A 26,482-nucleotide genomic window follows, 5' to 3' on the forward strand; every position below is an offset into this window, starting at 1 on the left:
AGATATTACATGGATTAAGTGTCTATATCTGAAAACCGTCTGTGGATTAAATTAAAGCAGCAGTTCTCAGGGCATTCTGGGATCTCCAAGACACTTCAGGGAGTCCACACAGTTTTGGTTTTTGTTTTTTTAAATAACACCACTAAGATAAGAATTTGTCTTTTCACTCTTACTCTATGAGTGTCTGTGAAACTTTCCAAAGGCTACACAACTTCTGATACAACAACAGATTGGATACAGAAGCAGATATGAATCCATCTGCCTTCTATTAAGCTGAACATTAAAAAGATTTAGAAAACTATAAAACAGGGGTGCCTGAGTGGCTTAGTTGGTTAAGCATCTCACTCTTGATTTCGGCTCTCATGGTTTGTGGTTTTGAGCCCTGTGTTGGGCTTTGCACTGCAGTGCAGAGCCTGCTTGGTATTCTCTCTCTCTCTTTCTGCCCCTCCTCTGCTCTCTCTCTCTCTGAAAAATAAATAAACTTAAAAAAAAACCCCTATAAAACAGTGCTACTTGATATATCGTGGTTATTTAAAGGAAAGGAAATGCACCTTATGTGACTGAGTTACAAGCTGACCTAATTGCTTTCTCCATGGAACACTATATTTACTTGAAAGAAAATTAACAATCCAAATATGGATATCCAGACATTATGGTTATGACAGATATTTTCTGAAAAATGAAGTAAGTCAGAGAGACAGAGAAAGACAGAGTGTGAGTGGGGGAGGAGCAGAGAGAGAGGGAAACACAGTATCTGAAGCAGGTTCCAGGCTATGAGTTGACATCATAGGGCCTGATGCGGGGCTGGAATTCATGAACTGTGAGATCATGACCTGAGCTGAAGTTGGACGCTTAACCAACTGAGCCACCCAGGTGCCCCTTAATAACTTTTATTATTAAAAAATTTTAAGTAGGCTTTATGCCCAGCACAGAGCCCCACACGGGGCTTGAACTCATGATCCTGAGATCAAGACCTGAGCTTAGATCAAGAGTTGGATACACTTAATCGACTGAGCCACCGAAGGGTCCAATTAGAAGCAAATTTAAGGAAAGAGTATCCAATGGAAAAAAAGATAGTCTCTTTAGCTAATGGTGCTGGGAGAACTGGACAGCAACATGCAGAAGAATGAAACTAGACCACTTTTTTTTTTTTTTTTTTTTTAATTTNGGCTCGAAACCACAAACGTGAGATTACGACCTAAGCGAAAGTCGGACGCTCAACCGACTAAGCCACCCAGGCACCCCACTAGACCACTTTCTTACACCATACACAAAAATAAACTCAAAATGGATGAAAGGCTTAAACAGGAAACAATCAAAACCCTGGAGGAGAAAGCCTTTGACCTCAGCTACAGCAATTTCTTGCTCGACACATCTCTGAAGGCAAAGGAATTACAAACAAAAATGAACTACTGGGACCCTCATCAAAATAAAAAGCTTCTGCACTGCAAAGGAAACAACAAAACTAAAAGTCAACTGACAGAATGGGAAAAGATATTTGCAAATGACATATTAGATAAAAGGTTAGTATCCAAAATCTATAAAGAACTTACCAAACTAAACACCCGAAAAACAAAAAATCCAGTGAAGAAATGGGCAGAAGATCTGAATAGATACTTTAACAGAGAAGACATCCAGATGGCCAATAGATACATGATAAGATGCTCAATGTCACTCATCATCAGGGAAACACACATCAAAACCACACTGAGATACCATCTCATACCAGTCAGAGTACCTAAAATTAACAACTCAGGAAACAGCAGATGATGGCAAAGATGTGGAGAAATGGGAACCCTCTTGCACTGTTGGTGGGAATGCAAAGTGGTGCAGCTGCTCTGGAAAACAGTGTGGAGGTTTCCCCCCAAATTAAAAGTAGAACTACCCTATGACCTAGCGCTGCTAGGAATTTATCCAAAGGATACAGGAGTACTGATTCATATGAGGACATGTACCGCAATGTATACATCAGCGCCTTCAACAAAAGCCAAATTATGGAAAGAGCCTAAATGCCCATCAACTGATGAACGGATAAAGAAGATGTGGTTTATATATACAATGGAATACTACTTGGCAATGAGAAATAATTAAATCATGGCATTTGCAACAATGTGGATCAAACTAGAAGGTATTATGCTGAGTGAAGACAGTCAGAGAAAGACAGCATGTTTTCACTCATATGTAGATCTTGAGAAACTTAACAGAAGACCACGGGGGAGTGGAAGGGGAAAAAAAATAGCTACAAATAGAGAGGGAGGGAGGCAAACCATAAGAGATTCTTATTTTTAAAATAAATTTTTAACGTTTATTTAGTTTTGAGAGACAGTAGGAACAGGGGTGGGACAGAGAGAAAGGAAGTCACAGAATTCGAAGCAGGCTCCAAGCTGTCAGCACAGAGACTGAACCGGGGCTCGAACCCATGAACTGTGAGATCATGACCTGAGCTGAAGTCAGCCACTTCACCAACTAAGCCACCCAGGTGCCCCTAAGAGACTCTTTTTTTTTTTTTTTTAAATTTTTTTAATGTTTTATTTCTGAGAGAGAGAGACACAGCATGAGCAGGGACTGTCAGAGAGAGAGAGGGAGATACAGAATTTGAAGCAGGCTCCAGGCTCTGAGCTGGCTGTCAGCACAGAGCCCGACGTGGGGCTCGAACCCACGAACTGTGAGATCATGACCTGAGCCGAAGTCGGACGCTCAACCGACTGAGCCACCCAGGCACCCCTAAGAGACTCTTAAATACAGAGAATACACTGAGGGTTGATGGGAGGGTATGGGAAAAGGGAAAGTGGGTGACGGGCACTGAGGAAGGCACTTTTTGGGATGAGCACTGGGTATTTATAAGTGATGAACCACGGGAATCTACCCCCAAAACCAAGAGCACACTTTACATACTGTGTGTTAGCCAATTTGACAATAAATTATATTTTTTAAAAGGCAAATGTAAAAACTTAAAATTTGTTTTTAAGCAAATATTAAAAATTTTTTAAACTTCTATCTGCCACTGAGATCTTGATACCTTCCTAATACTGAGAAGACTTATCTAGTGAAACTGATAATGATGTTAACAAAGATGAGGGGTTTTGGGTATTGTATAATAAAATGTCAACATCTGGAAGATATGCAGAACTCAGGAAACCAGCGTTTTCAAGTGGCCGACACATGGGTAAAAAAAAACAACAAAAACATGCATGGGTAAAAGATCTACTCAAAGAGCAAGATAGAACAATGGATTTTAATGTAACAGAATAGAAGACATTAGCTGATATGGTTTCAGAATCTGTAATACAATCAATCACCTTTAAGAAACAACCACTTGTCATTTTGGGATATGAGATCAGATCAAAAAAGACCATGTGCAAATATCTGAAAAGGCTATTAAAATACTATTCTCCCTTCCAAAAACATATCTATGTGAGGTCTCACATTTTCATATATTTCACAGAAAACACTATGTCACAAGAGATCAAACAGAAAAGCATCCAGGAGAATCTTTCTGTCTTCCACAAAGCCTGACATTAAAGAAACTTCTAAAAATGCAAAACTCAAGAAAAATATATTTGTTTCAAACCTTTATAAAAGCTTACTTGCATATCTAATATGAACATTTAAAATAAATATTCTAAGAGGTGAACCATTCCTCCTATTTTCAATCTCCTAAATGTGTTATTAGATACATATTTAAGTAAATTAAAGTGAATTAAATTAATACTATTTCTATACTGTACATCATACTTTTAAACCACATACCTCAGGGTATCATCAAACATTAACTTGTACTCACTGGTATAGGAAATAAAATTAGATATATGAAATACTGTTTACTTTTGGAAGGAATGAATATGAATATTTATGCAAGAGTGATATACCATTACCATTTACTTCATATAAAGATCAACAAAAGGTTTATTGGCATCTATATGAAGAAAACAATAATAAACTTTAATAAATCTGAACGCCAGTTCTGGGTCATCACTTTACTTATCTCTACTGACTTCAAAATAACAGAAACAAAGTATTCTCATCAACATAAATTCTGTATTTTTTCAGTACTAGTTTTAAATAATTATTAATTGCATTCCAAATATTGTTTATAACATATAAATAATATAAAAATAATACTCATGCCCAGCTTCAAAGATAGAACATTAATATGACCTTTGAGGCCTCCGGTGAACTACCCCTCTCTCTTGCCAAAAGAGCCCAGTCACTCTTCCTTCTTTTCTCCAACATTAACTTTTCATTTAACTTAGCTCAGCTATCGGAGGCAAAAGTTTAAGAGAGAAACCACAGTGCTGAAATTAGTGCCAAAATGAGTAGAGAGGAAGATATGTGAAATGCAATATTGGGTGCTAGAACTCTTGGAATTTAGGCACTAATCAGGCATATTCAATGAAGAAGAAGGAGGCTTGCAGGATGAATCCTAGACTTACAACTGCAAGAATAATTATAGATGCAATCAACTTAGACTTAAAATAGTTTAAGAGAAACAAATTAGGAATTTTTTTAGTTCACTATTTTTATTGAAGATAGAAATAATCACTTCAGAAAATGGTACTTTAATGCTGAAAGACAAAGGCCATTTCTACATATTTTTATAGGGATAACAAATAGAAATTAGTTTTAAGACAGATCTGAAAAGATAAAAGCTACCTATATTAATCAATGCAATACCTGGAGTATGCAAGAATCCAATTTTCTAGAATTAAAGGCATGGCATCAAATCATTCTAAAATGGCCATCCTAGATTAAAAGGAGTGGATTTTGAGTTAGGTTTTTCCCTCTCAGTTTTTCTCTTCGGCTCCTATCATTTTATTAAGTTTATTTGTCACCTCATAATCTGAAATAGCCTAGATGGGAGGGTACAATAAAAAATTCTAGGGGCACCTGGGTGGCTCAATCGGTTAAGTATCTGACTTCAGCTCGGGTCATGATCTCACAGCTCATGGGTTTGAGCTCTGTGTCAGGATTTGTGCTGACAGCGTGGAGCCTGGAGCCTGCTTCCGATTCGGTGTCTCCCTCTCTCTCTTCCCCTCTCTGTCTTTGCCTTTATCTCTCTCTCAAAAATAAATATTAAAAACAAATTCTGTAAAGATTTTGAAAAAACAAATGAATTAACATTTGCTTTATACTAGTGCATAATTATGCACTTATTCAATCCAAAGCCGTAAATCCAAGCTATCTTATTCACTAAGGAAGTGCTTTATGTATACATATATCAACATACATGTGACTACAATTTTAGTTAAAAATAAAATATACATCTTTTGTGAAAACTGATATATAGTCAAATAGTGAGAGGCCAAAACAGTGAAAAAGCAAGGACATTAAAAGCATATTTTCCCAGAGGAAATTAAAACACGATGAATGTTCAAAGTAAGAGTAGAGGTGACAAAGACCTGAGAAAAAAGATCATTACACGGTTACATTTCCAGCCTAACATAGTTAAAAACTAAGTTATATTCAATACTCATTTCTATTTATCCCCATGAAATAGATTTGTTCATGTTCCAGTAGTTGAAGAACCAGGAATGCAAGCATACGTAAATGAAACCTGCTCACCACAAATTCTTCTGCGACTACTGTGGACAGACGTGAGAAAAGAATACCAATCATCTGGAAAAAGAAGTGTACGCCCACACCCCTGTCATAATACAGATGGATGAAAAGTCCGAGAACTTGCCTCCTTCTCAGTGTCTCTAGAGATACATGTCCACTGGTTCTCCTTCACACTGTACGCCCAGAAGTCAGCAAGATCTTGTGTTCCATCCCAGCCACCAAACAAATAAACGGTCTCTATGAAAATTAGAAAAATATGTATAAAAAAATTTAACGATAAAATTTAAGTAGAGGCCACCTAGTCATTGTTTCTAAAATCATTTAAGGCACATCTAAATAAACTTAAAAATGAAATTTGTAAATAGATGACATTCCAAAACATACACTAGATGAGTATCTCCTAAACATGGGTATATGGAAAGGCTGCTGTAGGACCACCATTTTGAGAGATTTATAAAAGTTCAAAAAACTAAGAGACCTAAGATTTTATAGGTCTTCAGTGGGTAAGAAGAGTCTGTGTGTTTGAAAGTTTCCAGTGTGAATCTGATGTGCAGCCAGTTTTGGACTCTGTGTTAGGCTGCAGAACGTTTACATTTAGCAGTTTCTTAGCAGTGCAGCCTCAGATCGTAAAAAAATAGAAATCCCAAAGGAAAAAGATGGTCTGAAATATAAAGACATTTAGCGATTTCTGGGGAAAAGAACAAAACAAAACCCTTCACATTAAAACTGTCTTCCCTCTACTGCAATATCCAAAACAATGGTTAAAACTAGCAGTGAGTTAAAGTTAGACACCTTAAGAATAAGGTGATGCACAGCCTTGGCATTCCCATGGAAACTGGGGAAATCTCTTCCAAATATGTAACGGTAGGTTTAACTCCTCAGAAATCAACGTTTAAGTCATTCTAGGTATCTTGAGAATTTGGTTTCTTTTAACTCAGCAATGCCTATCATACCCATGGACTGTTGCACTGCAACAAAACGGATTTCTTGCCCAGTGGATAGAGAAAATCTTTACACTTAACACTATGTCCCATCTACATCCTTCTTTATAATAATGCCTTTCTTTTCTTCAAATACAACCCCCTTTTAAATGTCTTATGCCTACTGGTTACACAAGTCCCACCAACTTTTTTTTTCAAGTTATGGCATTTCTTTTCTTTTTTTTGTTTTTTCTCTTTTTAAAAGTAAACTCTATGAGTTTACTTTGAGCCGAACATGGGGCTCAAAGTCACCACCCCAAGATCAACAGTCACATGCTCTATCAACTAAGCCAGGCAGGTATCCCCCCCTCCTTTTTAAAATATTAAATAAGACATACAGGAACGCTGTAAAACCACCTACTCTCTAACTGACATGTGCTAGTAGGGTCTACATATGTGGAGGCTGGCATCTAAGTTATGTCCCACCATGAAGGGTTACAATTCAAAGTGTACTTAGAAATACTGTAACACCGTTAAGAAAATTCTTGCCACTCATAGAGCCAGACTGTCTTCTAAGAGATTTTTGTCATATTTTCATATGATTTCAAACTCTAAGTGAAATGCCCCCATTCTATGCCCAAGAAGCTAGGGAAATCTAAACAATGCTTCTGGTAGGAACATACCATTGGGACAGGACTGAGCTCTAGTGCTAACTGGGTAATCAAATCAAGTACAGGCCACATAATCTCCCCGGGTCTTAGTTTTTTCACTTACAAAACTCTCAGTGTTGTGGGATAGTTCTTCAGATACAAGTTACACAAAAACATTCTGAAGGCTACCAAGCATGAACAGCATTTCTACCTTTAAAACATGCACAAAAATAAAAACTACTCTGTGGTTACTAAGTGCCACAGATGAAATAAAAACAGCATTACTGTAACTGATTTCATGTTTAACTCAGTACCCAGAACATTTCTGGCTCTGTACAAAGGTGAAATAATGGCAATTATTTTAAACTGTTAAAAAATGATATCTCAGAACTATAAAGCAATCCATTATCATTAGTTAAGTAACATTCTGTTTCCCAAATGACATGTGGTGATGCCCAGATACTTCCAAGTTTTACAGGAATAAAAAAATTAAAGAATTTGCATCTGGCTTCAAAATTATTTGCCAAGGCCTCACTGTAAATGCAATTAACCCTGTTAAATTCTGAGGCCAGGAGAGGGAGGGGATATATAACTAAAATAGCAATAGCAATTGACCTTTTGTTTTATAGTGTTTCTGGGTACCCTCTGGGTAAGGTTACCCTGGTTCATTAACTTTAATAACCCTTCCTCTTGGGCTCTGAGTTCTCAATGTTCTTTCTGAAAAGCAGGTCTCTTTGTACGCATAAATTCTCACAGCAAAGAAAACCCACATTTCCACAACAGCCTCATTGATAGCTGAGCAAAATAAAATCTGGCAGAAAGCAAGCATCCCAATGGAATTAATCCAAGATGTCATTCTTGTCTGTGAATGCTTTGTAGTCCCAGTTGAAGTTTAATAGTAAAATTGAATGAATCGGATGGAAACAGGACCTTCTGACATACCTGAATGAAATGCATGACAAGTTTTTAATTAAATCATCTAATCATTTAAGTTAAATCATTCAGAGATGAAATATTATCTAGAAATAAACACGAACAAAAGTACTATTTAATGCGTAAAGGGTATCAAAAACTTTGAAAGATTACAGAAATCATTGGAGAGAACTGTAGTGAGAAGGAAGCAGAAAAAAGAAAACATTATTTGCAACAGGGTCCATTCTCATGCTTACAGGTTATGTAACAATTCACGTACATCTCTGGGCAGTACACTCTGCCTCAAGCGGCAGCCCTTTCTCTATATTTTTTTCTTAAAGGAGCACAGCTCTTGCGGCTATCCATTTCTCCAGGCATGCAGAGGAATGTCCAGTCAATGTTTTCCCAGGGCTACCCTGAACTGGCAAGGTATTTTAAAGATTACAAAGAAAGAAGACAGTCCCTATCCTCAAGGAGCTTACAATCTAGTCAAGAATATAAAACAAGTGGGGTGCCTGAGTGGCTCAGTCAGTTGGGCGCCCAACTCTTGATTTCAGCTCAGATCACGATCTCATGTTCCTGGGATAATTCCCTGCTGTCAGCACAGAGCCTGCTTGGGATTCTGTCTCCCTCTCTCTCTTCTCCCCCCTACTCACACCTGCTTGTGCTCTGTCTCAAATAAACATTAAAAAAAAAAAGAGAGAATATAAAATATATACGTAAATCACCATAAAACAGGGCAGCCTAAGTGCCATAAGAAAGGTAAAAAGCAGAGGCGCCTGGGTGGCGCAGTCGGTTAAGCATCCGACTTAGACTTCAGCTCAGGTCGTGATCTCATGGCTTGTGAGTGTTAGTCCTGCGTCGGGCTCTTTGCTGACAGCTCAGAGCCTGGAGTCTGCTTTGGATTCTGTGTCTCCCTCTCTCTTTGCCCCGCCCCACTCATGCTCTGTCTCTCAAAAATGAATAAACGTTAAAAAATTTTTTAAAAAGAAAGGTAAAAAGCTCCATGAGGAATTCAAAAGAGGAAAGAGAGTATACTGGTTGAAGGGACTCAGGAAAGGTTTCAGATGGCAGTGGCATGTGACCTATCCATCAGAAGGTGGCTTTGTTGGCAGAATGGGAGACAGAGAGGAGGACTTTTCAAGCAGAGTAAAAAGTATAATAAAGGTACAGAGAAAGAAAAACACATGAGAAGTATTTTAAAGCACATGGACTCTAAAGTCAGGCAGATCTCAGACAGAATTAAAGCTCTACCACCACTGGGTTCCTTGACCACCAGGTTCCTCACATCCAAAACAGCACACAGCACCTAGTTTATAAAGCCATTGTGAGAATTAAATTAAATAATGCATGCAAAAGGGTTAAAACTGTGTGATGAATAAATGCACGGTTTGATTTAAAAGAACACAAAAGGTTTAAAAGTAGCAGCCAGCTTTTGGAAGGGTTTAAATGACAATATAAAGGCTTTGAATTCAACTCCACAGACCATACAGTAGCTTCAGATCCTAGGCAGACATGTGACCAGACCAATTATGAATGTGACGCATTACAGGACTTGATCAAGGACAAGCTGGCCAAAAAGAGGGACTGGAAGTGACCAGTAACGGCCAATGTACAAAATGTCAAACCAGTTCCATTCTAAGAGACAAACTGAATCAATCATCAATCAATCAACCTGTCATTACTGAAGCCACAAAAACTAAAATTCAATCAACCACATTCTTAAGCACAGGTCTTTTTAGCACCAGTACTAAATAAACCCTGGAGCTACTTACTACTAGCAGTACTGATATACACATCTTATTTATACTAAAAACAAGGCAGAAATGTTAACACATCAGTGTCTTAACACCATTCTGCACAAAGAAGCGAGCTTTTTATCTTATGAGCCCGACTGCAATATCTATCCTCCTACTAATTCTACTGGGTTAGCTGCTGACTGAACAATCCTCCACAAGATGGCACACTATTTTCGTAATTAAATCCATGTTTCCACTTTGAAACTGTATGGAATGCTCACACACTCACACAGCACAGGCCCAACCTTAAATAAAATTTATGTGTCAAAAAGAAGAGGTAGGAGAAGAGTTAACAAGATAGTAAAGGAAGTTACTTTAATTCTTAGTTTAATATAAATAATGAGAAAAACAAATGAAATGGAAAAAAAGTTTTAAGAAACACAAATTTATAGTCAAGATAAAAATGAAACCCTGTCAGGGCATTTAATACAAGAGTTTAATCCTTCTGAAAATGGAGTTAGTAAGTAAGACCTTAAATTAACTTGGAAAGTTTGAAGAGAGGAATACATGAGAAGGGGATAGTAGCTATTTCACATGTTCTTCAACCCTGCCTTCTCTAGCCATCCCTTGAACTCTCATGACCCAACAAATTATCAACTGGATCTATCTGCCTCCCTTTCTAAATAGAACCATATTCCTCCAGAAAGCTATAATTACAAAACTATCTAGAGACTGATCCTTTGGTTAAATTCAACATATACTTTCCCTACTACAAGGCTGTGTTTTCTGTATATATATTTGAATATATTTTGTATCCTTAATTAAGGGTGGATGTCCAGGGGAGTCTGGGTGGCTCAGTCAGCTGAGTGTCAGACTTCAGCTCAGGTCATGATCTCACAGTCCAATCCGTGGGTTTGAGTCCCACGTCAGGCTATATGCTGACAGCTCAGAGCCTGGAACCTGCTTCAGATTCTGGTCTCCCTCTCTCTCTGCCCCTCCCCCGCTCACGCTCTCTCTTTCAAAAATAAATATTAAAAAAACCCTTTTTTTAAAGGCTGGATTTCCAGAATTCTTTTCTAGGAACTGTATAAAAGAAAAAAAAAACATTCCTGCCATAGGTAACTAAAGAAATATAGCCACATGAATATATTTGTAATTAACAACTAAAACCCATATTCACCCATTTCCTTCAAAAGTTTCTTTAAGGAATTTAAGGAAAATCTATATGTGGCACTGTGGAAAGAAAGAAAAGAGAGAAGAAAAAAGAAAAGGAGAGACAGAGAGGGAGGGAGGGAGGGAAGAAGAGAGAAAGAAAAGGAGACAAGGAAGGAAAGAGAAAGAAAGAAAGGAAAGGAAAGGAAAGAAAGAAAGAAAACGAACTTTCATATAATTAGTACAGAATAATGAAAGGTTCACATTTCCACAGAATGACTCTGCCAAGTGACAAGAAACTCCCCTTTGATTTCTTTTGTAGACACCAAATACTGGGTCTTTGCCTGAGTCTTCCTACGTATCCTGAGAGGAAAGAAGTCTGCACGGTACTGTAGGTTCTCAAAATTCCATGAGAGCAACACAACAAAGAACTGTCTGGTGCAATGGATATTTAAATTTTTACCTGAACAGACTTCTATAATGAAACAGAATAGACATGTCTTTTTTCTCTCTTTGAATTTGCCTTATTTTACCCAGAGCTGAAATGTAATTCAGAGTTGAAGAACTCAAGTAGAGAGGTACCAGGTATAGGGCTTATAATCAATAAAACTGACATACACATTCAGTAGGACAAAATACTGTATTTCTTGTCTACCACAGTAGAAATGATAGAATTCATTTAGGATGGTAGAAACCTCTGAAATAGTAAAATTTAATGCCATCAGGTACTTTTCTAAATTATTACTCTATCCTTAGAGCTGTAGCAAAATGAAAAAAAAGTGGGGAAAAAAAAGAAAATTTAGGCACCATTATATTTTTAATATTTAAGAAAATAAGATACATGAAACACTGGAAAGCAATAATTGCTTTGAAATACAAGCCACTTTAAAGAAGCTGAAATAAACTTTATGAAGTTTTACTCTAGCGAAGGTGTTCTTAACTTTTTGAATTAAGAGTTCTTTAAAAAAATTTTTTTTTTAACATTTATTTATTACTGAGAAACAGGAAGAGAGAGAACATGAGCAGGGGAGGGGCAGAGAGAAGGGGAGACACAGAATCCGAAGCAGGTTCCTGGCTCTGAACTGTTAGCACAGAGTCTGACGCGGGGCTTGAACCCACAGACTGCTAGATCATGACCTGAGCTGAAGTCGGACATTTAACTGACTGAGCCACCCAGACGCCCCAAGAGTTCTTTTGATGATCTGGGGGCACCTGGTGGCTCAGTTGGGTCAAGCATCTGATTCTTGATTTTGATTCAGGTCATGATCCCATGGTTCGTGAGATCAAGCCCCATGTTGAGTCCTACACTGACAGAGAGGAGCCTGCTTGTAATTCCCTCTCCTTCCCTCTCTCTCAAAATAAATCTATAACCTTAAAAAAAAATGGCTTTTGACAATCTGAATTCATGGATTCTCTCAGAAAAATGTACAAACAAAACAAAATTTTGTATATATCTTCACCAGGTAAAGAGCTCTTGCCCTGGAGGTCCTTAAAATGCATACTTAAAATAGCAGCTGGATGTCTCTAAACTACATTTTACTACTTTGGCATCAACTTTATAAACCTAAAACTTCTCGGTTCTTCAAACTCTATTTAGGGAATGTCATTCTTTACTACTAAACCTACCTAATTCTTATGAGCAAAATTCTTAAACTTTTCAAAAAATCTTAGAAGTATATTTATGATTTCCCTTCCTTTCTAAAACAGCTATCATCAGGGCGCCTGGGTGGCTCTGTCGGTTAAGCGTCCGACTTCAGCTCAGGTCATAAGCTCACAGTTTGTGAGTTCGAGCACTCCATCGGGCTCTGTGCTGGCAGCTCAGAGCCTGGAGCCTGCTTCAGATTCTCTGTCTCCCTTTCTCTCTCTGCCCATCCCCCGCTCGCACTCTGTGTGTGTCTCTCTCTCTCAAAAATAAATAAATATTAAAAAAAATTAAAAAAAAAATAAAACAGCTATCATGACAATGTATATAAAAGATGAAACAAATTATACTGAAATAACATGGGTTGGTTAGAATGTGGGATTATGGGTGAATTTTTTCCCTCAAGACTGCCTTTCAAGTTGTTTAAAATTATCTTTTAAAGTTTTTAATTGTTTAAAAATATTTCCATCATAACAGTGTTAAAAACAGAAACAAAAAAAAGGTCTCTAGACTTGCATAAAATTCTCTGATCAGAACCATTTTATACTGTATATTACTATGTTACACATAAAAACACATACTGTATAAATAGTATATACATTATATATAAAATACATTATTTCATTTAACTCTCCCAATAATTTATTATCCTTATTTTTATCATCATTACTACTCATTCATGATCAAACAAAAAGTCAGTGGTAAAGTCAGGATTCAAGCCCAGGTATGTCTAACACATCCACCTTTTTCTCACAAACTCAAACCTCAACCATATTTGGTTGCTATGTCAGTAAGACTGGACTAGAAAAAGTTCTTTCAAAGATTTGCAATAAATATAATCTCTTTGAGGATGATTAAGATCAACCTCATGGTAGCAGTTAAAAGAGGGCTTTGGTACATATATGATGAAATAGGAAAGTATATGAAAACACCTTGGTAAATCATGCTATTAATAGTTTTATAATAGAAATAGAAAGATTTCTACAGAACAAACCCAAAGATATCCCAGATTCCGGTTTGTACCTAGATTAAATTCAGAAAGCACCAAATGTTGCCCTAAAGAATGCAAAGCTCCATGTAACATTTAATTTTTCTATGTAGATCCCAAACTAATGATAACTACAGCTTTAAGGAAGCATAGGCTATACACTAGAAAAGAATAAGCAGAATCATGAGAAAATTTAAATATATTAGAATATAACAACATAAATTCACCTCAGAAAAATATTAGCCTGTGATAATAAATGACATGACACAATCTACTCATCAAGGATTATAGCAATGCCACAGTACAGTTTCCAAGTAAATATTTTTCTTTCTACGTGAAGGAAAATGGATTTTAAAATTTTGATTCAATTCAATGAATATTTAGTACACATGAACTCTATATACCAGGCCTTGTGGCCATAAAATTAACTAAGGCAAGATCTTTGCCATTCTCCTCTCAGTAAGACCACTAAGATTGGGGGACAGAGATAGGGAAACTGAATAGAAAGGGATACATACCACCTATAAAAGCAGCTCTAAAACGATATGAAAATCGTTGTAGTAAAAATAATAGTATAAAAAATGTGCTATGTAAATACAGAGAAGGAATGATTATTCTGCCCAGACCTGTCTCCTGAACCCCAAACTAATATATCTAACTGCTTATCTGACAGACCTACTTGGGTGTCTAATTGGCATCTCAAACTTAACCTGTCTAAACTTGAGTTGCTGAACAATCTACTGTATTTGATCCTCTTGTTCACCCCTCTTAGGGAACGGCTATAGTATTTTTCCAATTGCTAAAGTCAAACCTTCAGTCATCCTTCATTCCTTTCTCTCACACCTCACAACCAATCCATCAGCAAATAATGTCAACTCTCTATGACACCTTCAAATACATCCAAAATTCAACCAAATTCTCAACATTACCATTACAGCATAAGCCAATGCTATCATCACTTCTCTAGTAAGCAACTGCTTCCTAAAAGGTCTCTCTGCTTCTGTCCTTCATCCAATTTATCTTGTTAAAATGCAAAGTCAGTTTATCACATTTCTTGTTTCTTAATTTTTTTTGTTCTTGATAGAGAGGGCAAGCAGGCGTGAGGGGAGGAGGGGCAGATAAAAAGGTGGACAGAGGATCCGAAATAGCCTCTGTGCTGACAGCAGAGAGCCTGATGTGGGGCTCAAACTCACAAACTGTGACACTGTGAACTGAGCCAAAGTCGACTGAGCCACCCAGGTGCCCTACTTCATCACACTTCTTCCAACAATGCCTTCCCATCTCATTGTGAATAATGGTAAAGTGCTAACCAACAAAGGCCTAAAAGACTCAATACAATATGGCCCCTCATTACCTCTCTGACTTTATCACCTACTACTCTCTTCTTCACACACCCCAGATTTAGCAACAAATAATCTGGGGAAAATACAAGGACAGGGAAAACGTGGGCAACACTTTACTCTGTAACACTATTATTTCAAATATGAATACCACTTAAAAATAAGTAAGGAATTTTATTTGAAATTGTGACTACTTAGTTCAGCAGTATTTACCATGGAGCGTCAAAAATTAATGTAAGTATTGAGGCGCCTGGGTGGCTCAGTCGGTTAAGCGTCTGACTTCGGCTCAGGTCATGATCTCACAGTTTGTGGGTTCGAGCCCCGCATCGGGCTCTGTGCTGACAGCTAGCTCAGAGCCTGGAGCTTGTTTCAGATTCTGTGTCTCCCTCTCTCTCTGACCCTCCCCTGTTCTGGCTGTCTCTCTCTTTCTCAGAAATAAATAAAACATTAAAAAAAATTAATGTAAGTATTAACCCTTAAAAAATATGCCCACAAAGACAGACAAAAATACCATAAATCTTTTCAAGAGTATCCTGGGCCCCCTTAAAGCCCATTCGTAAAGCCTCATCTAAAAAACACGGAAATACCAAAATGACAGAGAATGGTGGCAGAAAGGAATACAGACAGCAATGGTTTGCCCAAAGAAATAAAAGATTAGGAATGCTAAGGTGTAAAAGTTACATCTGGATCATTAAGAAAGAAGCATATGTATATTTATTGGACTGGCAGGTAGAAAAAAAGATATCTAAGATTCCACAGCTGAGTCAAATCTTATCTGTAGGAGGGAAGAGATTTGGGGAGAGACACTAAGAATAGGAAAGCAAATTCCTATGCTTTGAAATGAACTTTTTCCACAGAGATCCCAATAATACTCCTAAACTAGCTCACAGGTTACTATACAAATCTAGCAGCAAAGGTTAAGAGAAATATTATAATTTCTCTTGTTACTTACAAAACATCTGTGAAAATATATCAATGCCTAGAAGATTATTACCTATGCTGTGATAATTTTTGTTCTTAATTGTTTTATGATGTGAATCAACAAAAACAAATTATTCCTGAAGCACTATGAATCAGCATAACACAATAAAAGAACTGGAAAAGTATAAGTAATTTATTTACTTGGATCGATACTGGCACTCCAAGTAAAGCTTTCTAAAACCAAACAATAAAGTAAAATTATACTGAATTCTTGGTATTATTTGCTTTTCCAGATGGTAATTGGAAACCTACTATAATTTTAACATTGACCTCTAAATACAACAGTACCTAAGCTGTCCTAGGCTGTAGAACGTAGAAACCTAGGGAAAATTTTCAGTGCCAAGGTACAGAATAAAATTAAAAAGGCAGCAAAGAAGGATAACTGAAACAAATTATTTATAGGCCTGTGAACAGTGTTAAGCAATTAGTGGGTCTACCAACACTTAAGCTACTTAATTTGATACTCCCTCTCTCAAAATAAGATCTTAAGTCTCTTTTATTGCAACAATTCCCATATTATGGCATGAAAATATAAATGCACTGAAAAGGCAGAAGAAATACTCCACAGGTTACTATGAAAATCAAAAATATGTACAATTTCTTTCTCTCACACACACACACAGAGCCAGAAAGGACTGCACATTTCTTTCAGTTTATCTAGTTTTCTTTGTGCGGCAGCCTCCCCCCCTCATGTGTTGCCACCTTGTTTATGTTAAACCTGTGGCTAATGTCTATTTTTTTTGCTACTTGGCTATGGTTGATAACATTTAACCTTTGCAATGAATGGGAAAAGGTATATCTGTGTCTACCTGATATTTTAAAATGTGTAATTTTTAAGAGAATTTGCTTACCACTGCAAGTATTCCTCACCTGTTTGAACATCAATAACCATCTGATGACCTCCTCTCATTCCTGGTCGGTTATCTTCTCCATCACCTGAAGAAGAAACAATATTTTATTTTAAAGGAATAACCCAGAATAACTGTAAATCGAGACTACCTTTGTCTATAATGAGTAGTATAAATAACACACATTTATTCTTTCAATATTAAGAACATGTAAAAAGACTCAAAAGAAAGGATGTAGCTGTGTTTACAGTAATTACCTTGCTCTTTTTCCCCAATGCTTTTTTTCAGGTTATTAATGCAACAGGAAACTATTTTCAATGTATTTATGACCAGTGCCATAAATCACCCAGAACAGAAGATATTCCACAAAAGCATAAGACAAAAACCTCTAAAGTACTGGAGTGACAAAGTAAAGGTGGAAAGCAGTTACAGACAGATCTCAGGTCTCTATTCCAGGCATACATACCTACTTTGTATAATGAATTTCAAAGTTTATACAGCTAGCTACTGAAAACCAAGATGTTATCAAGTTTCATATTAATTTATTTTACCAAATAATTTACCAAATTTTGAGTACTGACTGAGAAGTGTTAAGATTTACTTCCTTTTGATTCCTATTTCCATCACAGTTTAATGGGCAGTTTGAAATATAATCAAAGAAACTTTGAAACTTCTGTAGAACTATTGTTTAACTTGTATCAAATCTTACTTTATACCAAATCTTATTATTAATGAAGATATAACTTCATTTCAATGGTTGTATAGGGTTGTAGGATTCTAATGTCTTACTTAATGTAAACCAGAAAACCTAAGGTTTTCTTTACACTGCTCCTAATAATTGAAATACATTACCTCGGTTAATAATTCTCCCTGTATCAGCTTTCTCCTATGTAAAACAGGGACCATCCAAATTTTTACTAATTTCACAGCGGTACCATGAAAAAGACTGAAATGTCAGTTCTTATATATAGAAAATAAGATGCAAAAACTGAAGCATTCCATTACTACTATATTCAAGGACCACTCATTCAGAAGTTCTCTGCAAATCTTTCTCCTTTCCAATAGTTAAGAATTTGCAGCTCATTATCATTGCAGTTTGATCTTTTTCTTCTTTCTTCCCCCCTCAATCAGTATCGTCACTTTCAAGAATAGACTAAAACACTAATGTTTGCATTTTATAGATTTAATCCATTAGTTTTCAAATACAATTAAAATCTGTCTACTACAACATGTGTTTCTCTGATGAAAATAACCTCAAAAATGACAGATAAAACAGGAGAAACAATGTCTGAATAACAGAAATTATGGAGGTTCATAAGCAATTTTCCCCAGTATATTAATGTTTAACACCATCAGGGGAGAGCTTTCTGACAATTAAAGAGAAGTGTTTAGCAATTTATGAAGACTCTAGGAAAAAATTAAATATCCACAGAACTACCTTCTCTTAATACAAGTAATGGCACTAACCAATTGCTATACTTTCTACTAACCATCTGACAAAGCAGGGAGTCAAGAGCAAGAAGTGACAAATATTTCCCCCTGTATGACAAAATGGATTGATGAAAAGTATGGCCTGGATCAGATTTTGATCAAGTTTTGATAAATACCCACTAGGGTCAACAGCTCAAAGAAGGAAGCATGAGGCCAAGGGTTTAAGGCTCCAAAGTCACTGTGATGCTCAATATAAATGCCTATGCAGAGTTAACTATACTAGTATTTATTTTTACTAGGGTTACTACACTAGTTTTCATTAATACCTGCTTAAAAAGTTCCACAGATTTAGATTGGAAGGCCCTATTCCTAATTTTCTCATAAGCCCGGTCAGCTTCAGTGTGCAGTTCTGCAGAACTGAAGGTTTATCAGGAACATGGCTGGCGTAACAACACATAAGCCCATAACTTTACAGTGCCCCTATATAGGCAGTTTGAGGGTATTCTCCATGAAAACTGCCCAACCTTCTGTTTTAGTGGTGAAACAAAAAGATTTAAGAGAAAAATGTAATAAACTAACTCTGTCACCGAGTTAAGGCATCTAGGTCTTGTTGTAAACACTTGCTTCTCCTCAGCAAAGAGCCGTATAACTTGAGCTACCTTGGGAAGAGTGAGGCAGAGACATTCCGGCAAGAACACTCACAACCTAGAAAACAGGGCTTACCCTTGGTGCTTTTGGGAATGATCTGGCTCCATCGTGGCTTATATTCCTGTTGACTGATATACTGATTAAATAAACCATCTGCAAATATAATGAATGAGAATCATACATTAACTGGCTTACACTTTTTATTACAGCAAAAAGACAAAAAAAAAAGCCTACATTAAGGGAAATTACAAATATGTCACTAATACACTAAGAACAGCACATTTCCATCAAATGTGTCACTTCAGTTCTCACGCGATCTCAAATATAAATAGTACAGTATTAGTTGACACAACTATGTAAACAAACTGTTTTACTGGCAGTTCGTGCTCAATTTACTGCTTTCCCTGTTTGGTTGATACTAGTAAGAAAAGACTATAGAAGAAACTCTGCACCTCAACAACCTGGTCCAGGCCCTTATAGCTTTAGGAAAAACAAAGCTAACTGTTTAAAGTGAAAATTCCATCCATTTTTACATCATTTTCTTTGAGTACAAAACTACAGAAATAAAAGTACCAGTAAGGGTAGGGTTACATATTTATCAAATACTTATGGAATGTTAAAACTGTCTTATTTAAGACAAACTAAATGTAATTTAGTTCTAAAATCAACCTTATAGGAGCACCCAGGTGACTCAGTTGGTTAAACATCTGACTTTGGCTCAGGTCATGATCTCGCAATGAGAGGGTTTGAGCCCCACATCGGGCTCTGTGCTGACAGCTCAGAGCCTGAAGCCTGCTTTGGATCTGTGTCTCCCTCCCTCTCTGTCCTCCCCCTCTCTCACTGTCTCTCTCTCTCTCTCTCTCAAAAATAAAAAACATTAAAAGAATAAAAAAATTAAAACAACCTTATGAACTAGGCATTATCATCTCCATGTTACAGATGGGGAAATGTGTGTTTACAGAAATAAAGGAACTCAACGAAAATCATGCAGCATTAAGTGGTAGACAGACACTCATGTTTCACTGTTTTACTTCTGAACTTATTTCACTCATAAATTCTTAATCTACTTCTTAAGAGGAGTTGTTACACTAGTTGCCAGAGTGGTTATGGAGACTGTACTACCCACATATATATCCATTTCATCCCAAATAATTATCAAGACGGAATCCCATGCCCTTCAACAAAGATTAGTTTAGGAATGGTGTGGAACTCAATTCTGGCTAATGTATCCAATGTTCCCTTTGGTTCTAAACAGACATTTCGAGAAGAAAAATCTACTTTTATTCCTCTGGAAATTGTTCTATCTGTATGCAATATATACATAACTGCCACAGCAGATCTGTAGAGGCAGAAGAATGACATCAAGTCTATAATGATGACAAAGCAGAGAGAGAGAAAAAAAACTGGGTCACTGAACTAACAATGAAATCTACTTCTAGACTTCTTATGTCATATAATAACATTTTCTTACCTTTTACAAAATGTTTATTTTAGTTTTGAGAGACATAGAGAGAACATGAGCTAGGGAGGGGAAGAGAGAAAGAGAAACACAGAGAATCCCAAGCAGGCTCTGCACTGTCAGCCCAGAGCCCAATGTGGGTCTTGAACCCACAAACCATGAGATTATGACCTGAGCTGAAATCAAGAGTCAGACACTTAACTGACTGAGCCACCCAGGCATCCCCACATTTTTCTTAAGCAAGGGATTTCTTTTACATGAATCCAAATAGATTATAATTTATAAAGACAACTTTATTATAAATTCTGTCATTTGACTCTGATTTCAATCTGAAAAAAGTTTTCCTTCTGTTTCATTTAGTCCCTGAAGGTAAATACTTTTCCAAGGAACTTGTAAGTAAAACTGTCTGTTCTCCATGACTTACAAACTTAGTACAGACTGTGTAACACACAGAAATCTCCCTAATTTCTTTCTTCTCTGGGTAATTACGAAGATCAATTATAACCATAACCTTTAGCTTTCAAGTCTTTTTAGATGACTTTAACTGAAAGCTTCCATCCTGGGATATATACTCCTCTAGTTCTTCTTTTTCTTTGTCTTTAGGACTTCAAAATTCTTGCAAAAGAAAGTTCTCATATTCATCTCTCCTTTTTAAATTAACACTCACATATTAGCATTTATATTTTAATCGTCAAAGTAAGGGGCACGAGAGGTGCCTGGGTGGCTCAGTCGGTTAAGTGTCTGACTCTTGATCTCTGCTTTGGTCTTGATCTCAAGAGTTGTGAGTTCAAGCCCCACGCTAGGCTTAAGGAAAAAAAAAAAAGTAAGGGGAACACATAGATTCACGACTTATGTTAGTGGGAGTGTTTCTATTATAATCTACTCCCCTTTAGGTTTTTCTTTTCTTTAAAGTTTTTTTTTTTTTTTTAACGTTTGTTTATTTTTGAAAGACAGAGTGTGAGTAGGGTAGGGGCAGAAAGCGAGGGAGACACGGAATCTGAAGCAGGTTCCAGGTTTTGATCTGTCAGCACAGAGCCGGATGTGGGGCTGAAAGCCACCAACCTTGAGATCATAACCTGAGCTGAAGTTGGATGCTTAACCGACTGAGCCACCTCACTGGGCTTTCCTGATAATTCTTGCCCATCCAGCCTACTCTGACCAATATACTTCTCCCATTACAAGACTGGAAATCTTTTTGCAGATAAAATGTTCTGGGACGCCTGTTAATATTGATAAGATGATAGTAAAATTTTAATCATATATTTAGAATTCTATAAAAATAAAACATGGTAACTGAATTTATTCAGTTTTAAGAAAGACACATAAAAGTTAAATAGTTCTTTTTTCACAACCTGAAACAGAAGATAAAATTACTCGATAAAGATTTTAAAACATACATTAATTTTAAAATATACATTAATTCTACATAATGGCTAACTGAAGAGAAAGGAAAAAAGATGGGAATATACAGACATGAATAGAAAACTAAGAAAGACAAACTGCAGATATGAAAAATACAAAGCAAAAATAGAGAAAATTATAAGTCATAAATTTCACATTTTTTAACAGTAACAACTGCCATACTACCTAAATTTCACACTAATTATTAGTTATACAACTTTAATAAGGAAGTTCCTTATCTCTCTAACTGGTGTTTACAAGTTAGATAGGGCTAGTGGGTGGCTCAGGTGGTTAAGTGTCTGACTTTGGCTCAGGTCATGATCTTGTGGTTCACAGGTTTGAACCACGAGATCATGTCAGCTGTGCTGACAGCTCAGAGCCTGGAGCCAACTTTGGATTCTGTGTCTCCCTTTCTGTCTGCTCCTCCCCTGCTCATGCTGTCGCTGTCTCTCTCTCTTTCTCTCTAAGAGCTGGATAGGGCCAGCGGTTCCTTCCAAATTCTGGCACACTAAGATTACACCACTGCTACAACCAATATATTTACTGAACTACATGTGCCAGGCTGATTCCACCTTATGTTCATCTTAGAAAAGTCTCCACCTCCTCTTTCCCCTTAAGCCTTACAGAACTATTCTGGGGAAAATATCCACTGGGGAAAATTCTTCTGAGAGCTGCTAAGGCAGTGATCACATCAACAGTTCTAATCAAATGAAAGACTCCATTCCTGATCTTTAAAGTCCTTCTGAACATTGCAAGTAAAATTAAACTCTCTAATTGTTTCTTTAACCAATCCTTCTACCCCCACTCTTAGTAACCTAAAAAGCTCACAAATACTCATCAAGATCTTCATGTTGTTTTTCTTCTATCAAATACAACTAAGAAAATACTGTCAGTAATTTTCAAAGTAAAAAGAACAGATCCCCCAACATTATAATTTCTCTAAAATAATTTGTAAATACACACATACACACAGATGGAAAGAAAAATACAACAGTGTCATACATCAAAATGTTAAGTGATTTTCTTTGATTTCCAGGATTAGGATGATTTTTTATTTGGGTATTTTTCTTTGTACTTTACGGATTTCCCAGTTTTTTTTGCACTGAGTACCACAATTACCAGAAAAAAAGCCACAAAGCAACTAAATATATGAAATTATTTTCTAAACCTCAGAAGAACTTTGTAACATATTGTAACATAATGTAACAAAAGCCATTTTCATAGCCTTCCTTACTCCTGAACTGTCTACTCTTCACAGCTCACTAGACACATCCACATTTCATCAGTGCTTTATACACTGACATTAGCTTGTTTTTAACAAGAACAAAGAAAGCCAAATATATCCAAAGTACTTACAATCAGTAATATATTAAGTACTCCATGGGGTGCCTGGGTAGCTCAGACAGTTAAGAGTCTGACTCCTGGTTTTGGCTCAGGTCATGATCTCAAGGTTTCTGAGTTTGAGCCCAGGGTCGGGCTGCATGCTTGAGACCGCAGAATCTGCTTGGGATTCTCTTTCTCCCTCTCCCTCTCTGCCCTTTCCCCACTCACATGCACTCTCTCTCTCAAAATAAATAATAAACTTAAATAAAATCAATCTTCTCTTGAATAATGATAGTTAATAGCATAACATCAGATATACTCAGTATACAATAAACACTTAGAGGGGTGCCTGGGTAGCTCAGTTGGTTAAGCATCTGACTTTGGCTCAGGTCATGATCTCAAGGTTTGTGAGTTCGAGCCCTGCGATGGGCTCTGTGCTGATAGCTCAGAGCCTAGAGCATGCTTTGGATTCTGGGTCTCCCTCTCTTTCTCTGCCCTTCCTTCACTCATGCTGTCTCTTTTTCTCTGTCTTAAAAATAAACATTAATAAATTTTTTAAAAAGGCTTAGAATAGAAAAAAGGCAGGGGATGGGGGAATTTAATAGCCACATGAGTCATCTTGATGTTACTAAGTATCTTACATTAAAACAAAATGCTCACAAAACTCCTACTTTCAATAAAGCATTTTCTTAGTATATAATGACACCCTAACAAGTCACAGCATTTTTGCACAGTAGTCAAGCAAACATTTGAAAAAAAAATTGTTTGGGGAACTTTTAAATTTGCCTCCATATCTCTCCTTAGTAAATTCCTTTTGTCTTCAGTATTCTAAAGGACAATTCTCTTTGATGTCTCCTACTCTTCTTTGGAGACTATCACGAAACCTGAAGACAATTATATTAGATATAGCATTATCAAATCTGGAAGCGGCTTTTCAAAAAAGATCTTACCAAAGAAAAAAGAACTGACTTTTGCTGAGTACCAACTGTGAGCGAGACACCACAAAGGTTAAACTAATTTACTCCTGAAAATAAACCTATGTGATGATGATTATTAATTATTGCAAAGGTTAAAAAAAAAAATCAAAGTTCAGAGAGGTTAAATAACATGTCGAAGGACTCTAAACAGAAAGGTATAAAGCCCAATTCCAAAGTCCAAAATCTTTTGAACACTCCAGAGACTGAATATAAAGATAGATACATATATATAATAGACTAAGAAACACATGATAGGTTAGGGTTTTTTCTATTACCATCTAAGATAAAATACTATAACAGACATGGCAAAATTTACCTATTCAATAACACATAAAAAAAAAAAAAGCAATACTTTGGAAAATAAAACTTGTCATGCCAAATCATTCTACTACATATTAAACAAATCCAATATTAAAAGAATAAAACTAAGAGAGTTGAAAAAAATCATTTTTGATTTAAAGGGAACAATGTAATCTCCCTATAAAAACCTATGGGCTCTGTGGCTAAAGTTTGTTTTGTTTCATGTCTTCTCTGGAATGCTGGTTTGTCACTACTCTAGATTACTTACTCACCTGAAGTATTCCTGTCAGTTGGAAATGATTCCTTATAAGCAATGGTTTGTTTGAGAATCTAGGTGTTCTACCAAAAAACAAAACACTTCTTTTGGAGAAATCATGGCTTAACACAAGACAAAAGATAGAAATCTATGGATTCCAGCCTTCTCATATCCATTTCTACACTCCAAATACCCAACTCTATTAGTTTATTGACATTCTTACATGTTACAATATTAAATCATCTAACTGATCCATACCAAAGATTTTATAATGACTTTAAAAAAGTTTACATTTTACAGAGAAACATAAGGATGATAAACTAAGGATGACTCTCATTTAACCTACTCTACTATGCATTACCGCCTCTTGCCAGGGAAACTGAGTTATCAATAAATAGTCCAGATTGGATTTGGAGTAGGTTACATGGAGTGGCTACTTTCAGTGGAATAACCTGCTTTAAGAATCTTCTTTTATGTCTTCAAAAAGAAAAGTAATAATGCAAATGTTTATTAAGGCTTTGGTAAGTAGTAAACTGCTTTAAGTCCATAAGAGACACACTACAGAAACTTTACTTTTTAATAGAAAAAATTAAATGTCTAGAAATCAAACAAGCTTGAAATCCCTTGAAACAATCCATAAAAATGCTGCAAAGACTAACACAGGGTAAAGATTTTTTCTAAATACGTTGATTTCAGTACCTTGTTTTAATTTAAGAGAACTCCCTTTTAAGATCTGAAAATAAATACAAACTTGACACCTCTCTATCCCAAGTGGTTGCAGCATGTTCCCTATATTTCTAATTCTTGAAAGATCTCATCTTTTGTTTTGGTATTACTACTTGTAGGTATTTTATATGATTCAGCAAAAAAACCACTTAGGCTCTCTATTAAAACAAATTAAGCAGTGAGTCATTTAAATATTCCTGTGAACAATCTAAGTTTAAAAATTACTTCTATGTCTTAAGAAGAAGCCAGGCACTTGCTAGTATTTCTGCCTATTTCTGCTGACAAATATCTAAAAAGCAGGAAATCAGAAGGGTCTGATAAAAGAAAAACTATCCAAAAGAAATAAAAATATCACTTAGGAGAAAGCATGCTATTACCTACTTGCTAACAATTTTCAAACTATTTAAAGTCTCCAGGTTCAATACCACCTCGTTTTTTTCATCTCTGATTAAGATGACAATAAACACATTTCATACAGTCCTAACTAGGCACAAGCTGTTCTGGTCTCTAGCAGCGAATATCCTCTCAAAAAGTACATGATAAAAACGCAACTTAGGAAGTTTTTACCAAAAGAAAAAAAATGTTCAAACCTCACCCAAGATTAAAAAGAGAGAGCGAGCGAGCGAGCATGGATTACAGTACTATAGCCTATACCCAAACTTCTATCAAACTCATTTCTCATCAAAACAGAGATGACATTCAGAAGAAATAAATATAAATTCACTTATAGGTAGTAACTTGTAGAGCATAAAGGCCTTTTTGATAATTCAAGAATAAGAATGGCTGCATAGAGCAGATTTTTTAAGAAATATATGCTTTTCAGTAGTTTGTTAGAATTCTGAAAAGAGACACAATTATAGCAGTTTATACTACAGTAATAATAAATACTGGGGAAATTGAAGCAGTAAACATTTACTACGACAGTAAACCATAGCAAAGCAAGTATGGATCCAAATCTTAGCTCTGCCACTTACTAGCTATGTTGTCTTAGGCAAATTGCTTAATCATTCTCATTTATTAAGTGAGGATAACAACAGTGCTTGCCCTAGAAGGCAGTATAATTAAATAAATTAATGCATATTTAGGGTTTAAAAAAGTTAATGGCACATTGTAAAACCTTTAGATACATCTTAGTTATGACAGTGATAATGATGTCATATTTGGAACTATACTTAGCAGAAGCCTAACCACCACTGACGCACAAAATGAGAAATATGGCACAAAAGCAAA

General features: G+C 36.3%; 1 protein-coding gene across 2 annotated transcripts in view; it reads right to left on the reverse strand.

Moving 5' to 3' along the window:
• The window catches only part of MKLN1 (muskelin 1), a 331,507-nt gene that overhangs the window by 68,600 nt on the left and 236,425 nt on the right, over nucleotides 1–26,482 (reverse strand). For both annotated transcript variants that reach the window (XM_077770721.1, XM_077770722.1), the window contains exons 8-10: nucleotides 18,886–18,963; nucleotides 16,754–16,819; nucleotides 5,684–5,796 (exon numbers count right to left, since the gene is read on the reverse strand). In XM_077770721.1, the coding sequence (XP_077626847.1) occupies nucleotides 5,684–5,796; nucleotides 16,754–16,819; nucleotides 18,886–18,963 (257 nt within the window). The remainder of the gene's footprint in view (nucleotides 1–5,683; nucleotides 5,797–16,753; nucleotides 16,820–18,885; nucleotides 18,964–26,482) is intronic.

Source organism: Crocuta crocuta, unplaced genomic scaffold (assembly GCF_008692635.1).
Source record: "Crocuta crocuta isolate KB4526 unplaced genomic scaffold, BGI_CrCroc_1.0 scaffold266, whole genome shotgun sequence".
Lineage (NCBI taxonomy): Eukaryota > Metazoa > Chordata > Mammalia > Carnivora > Hyaenidae > Crocuta > Crocuta crocuta.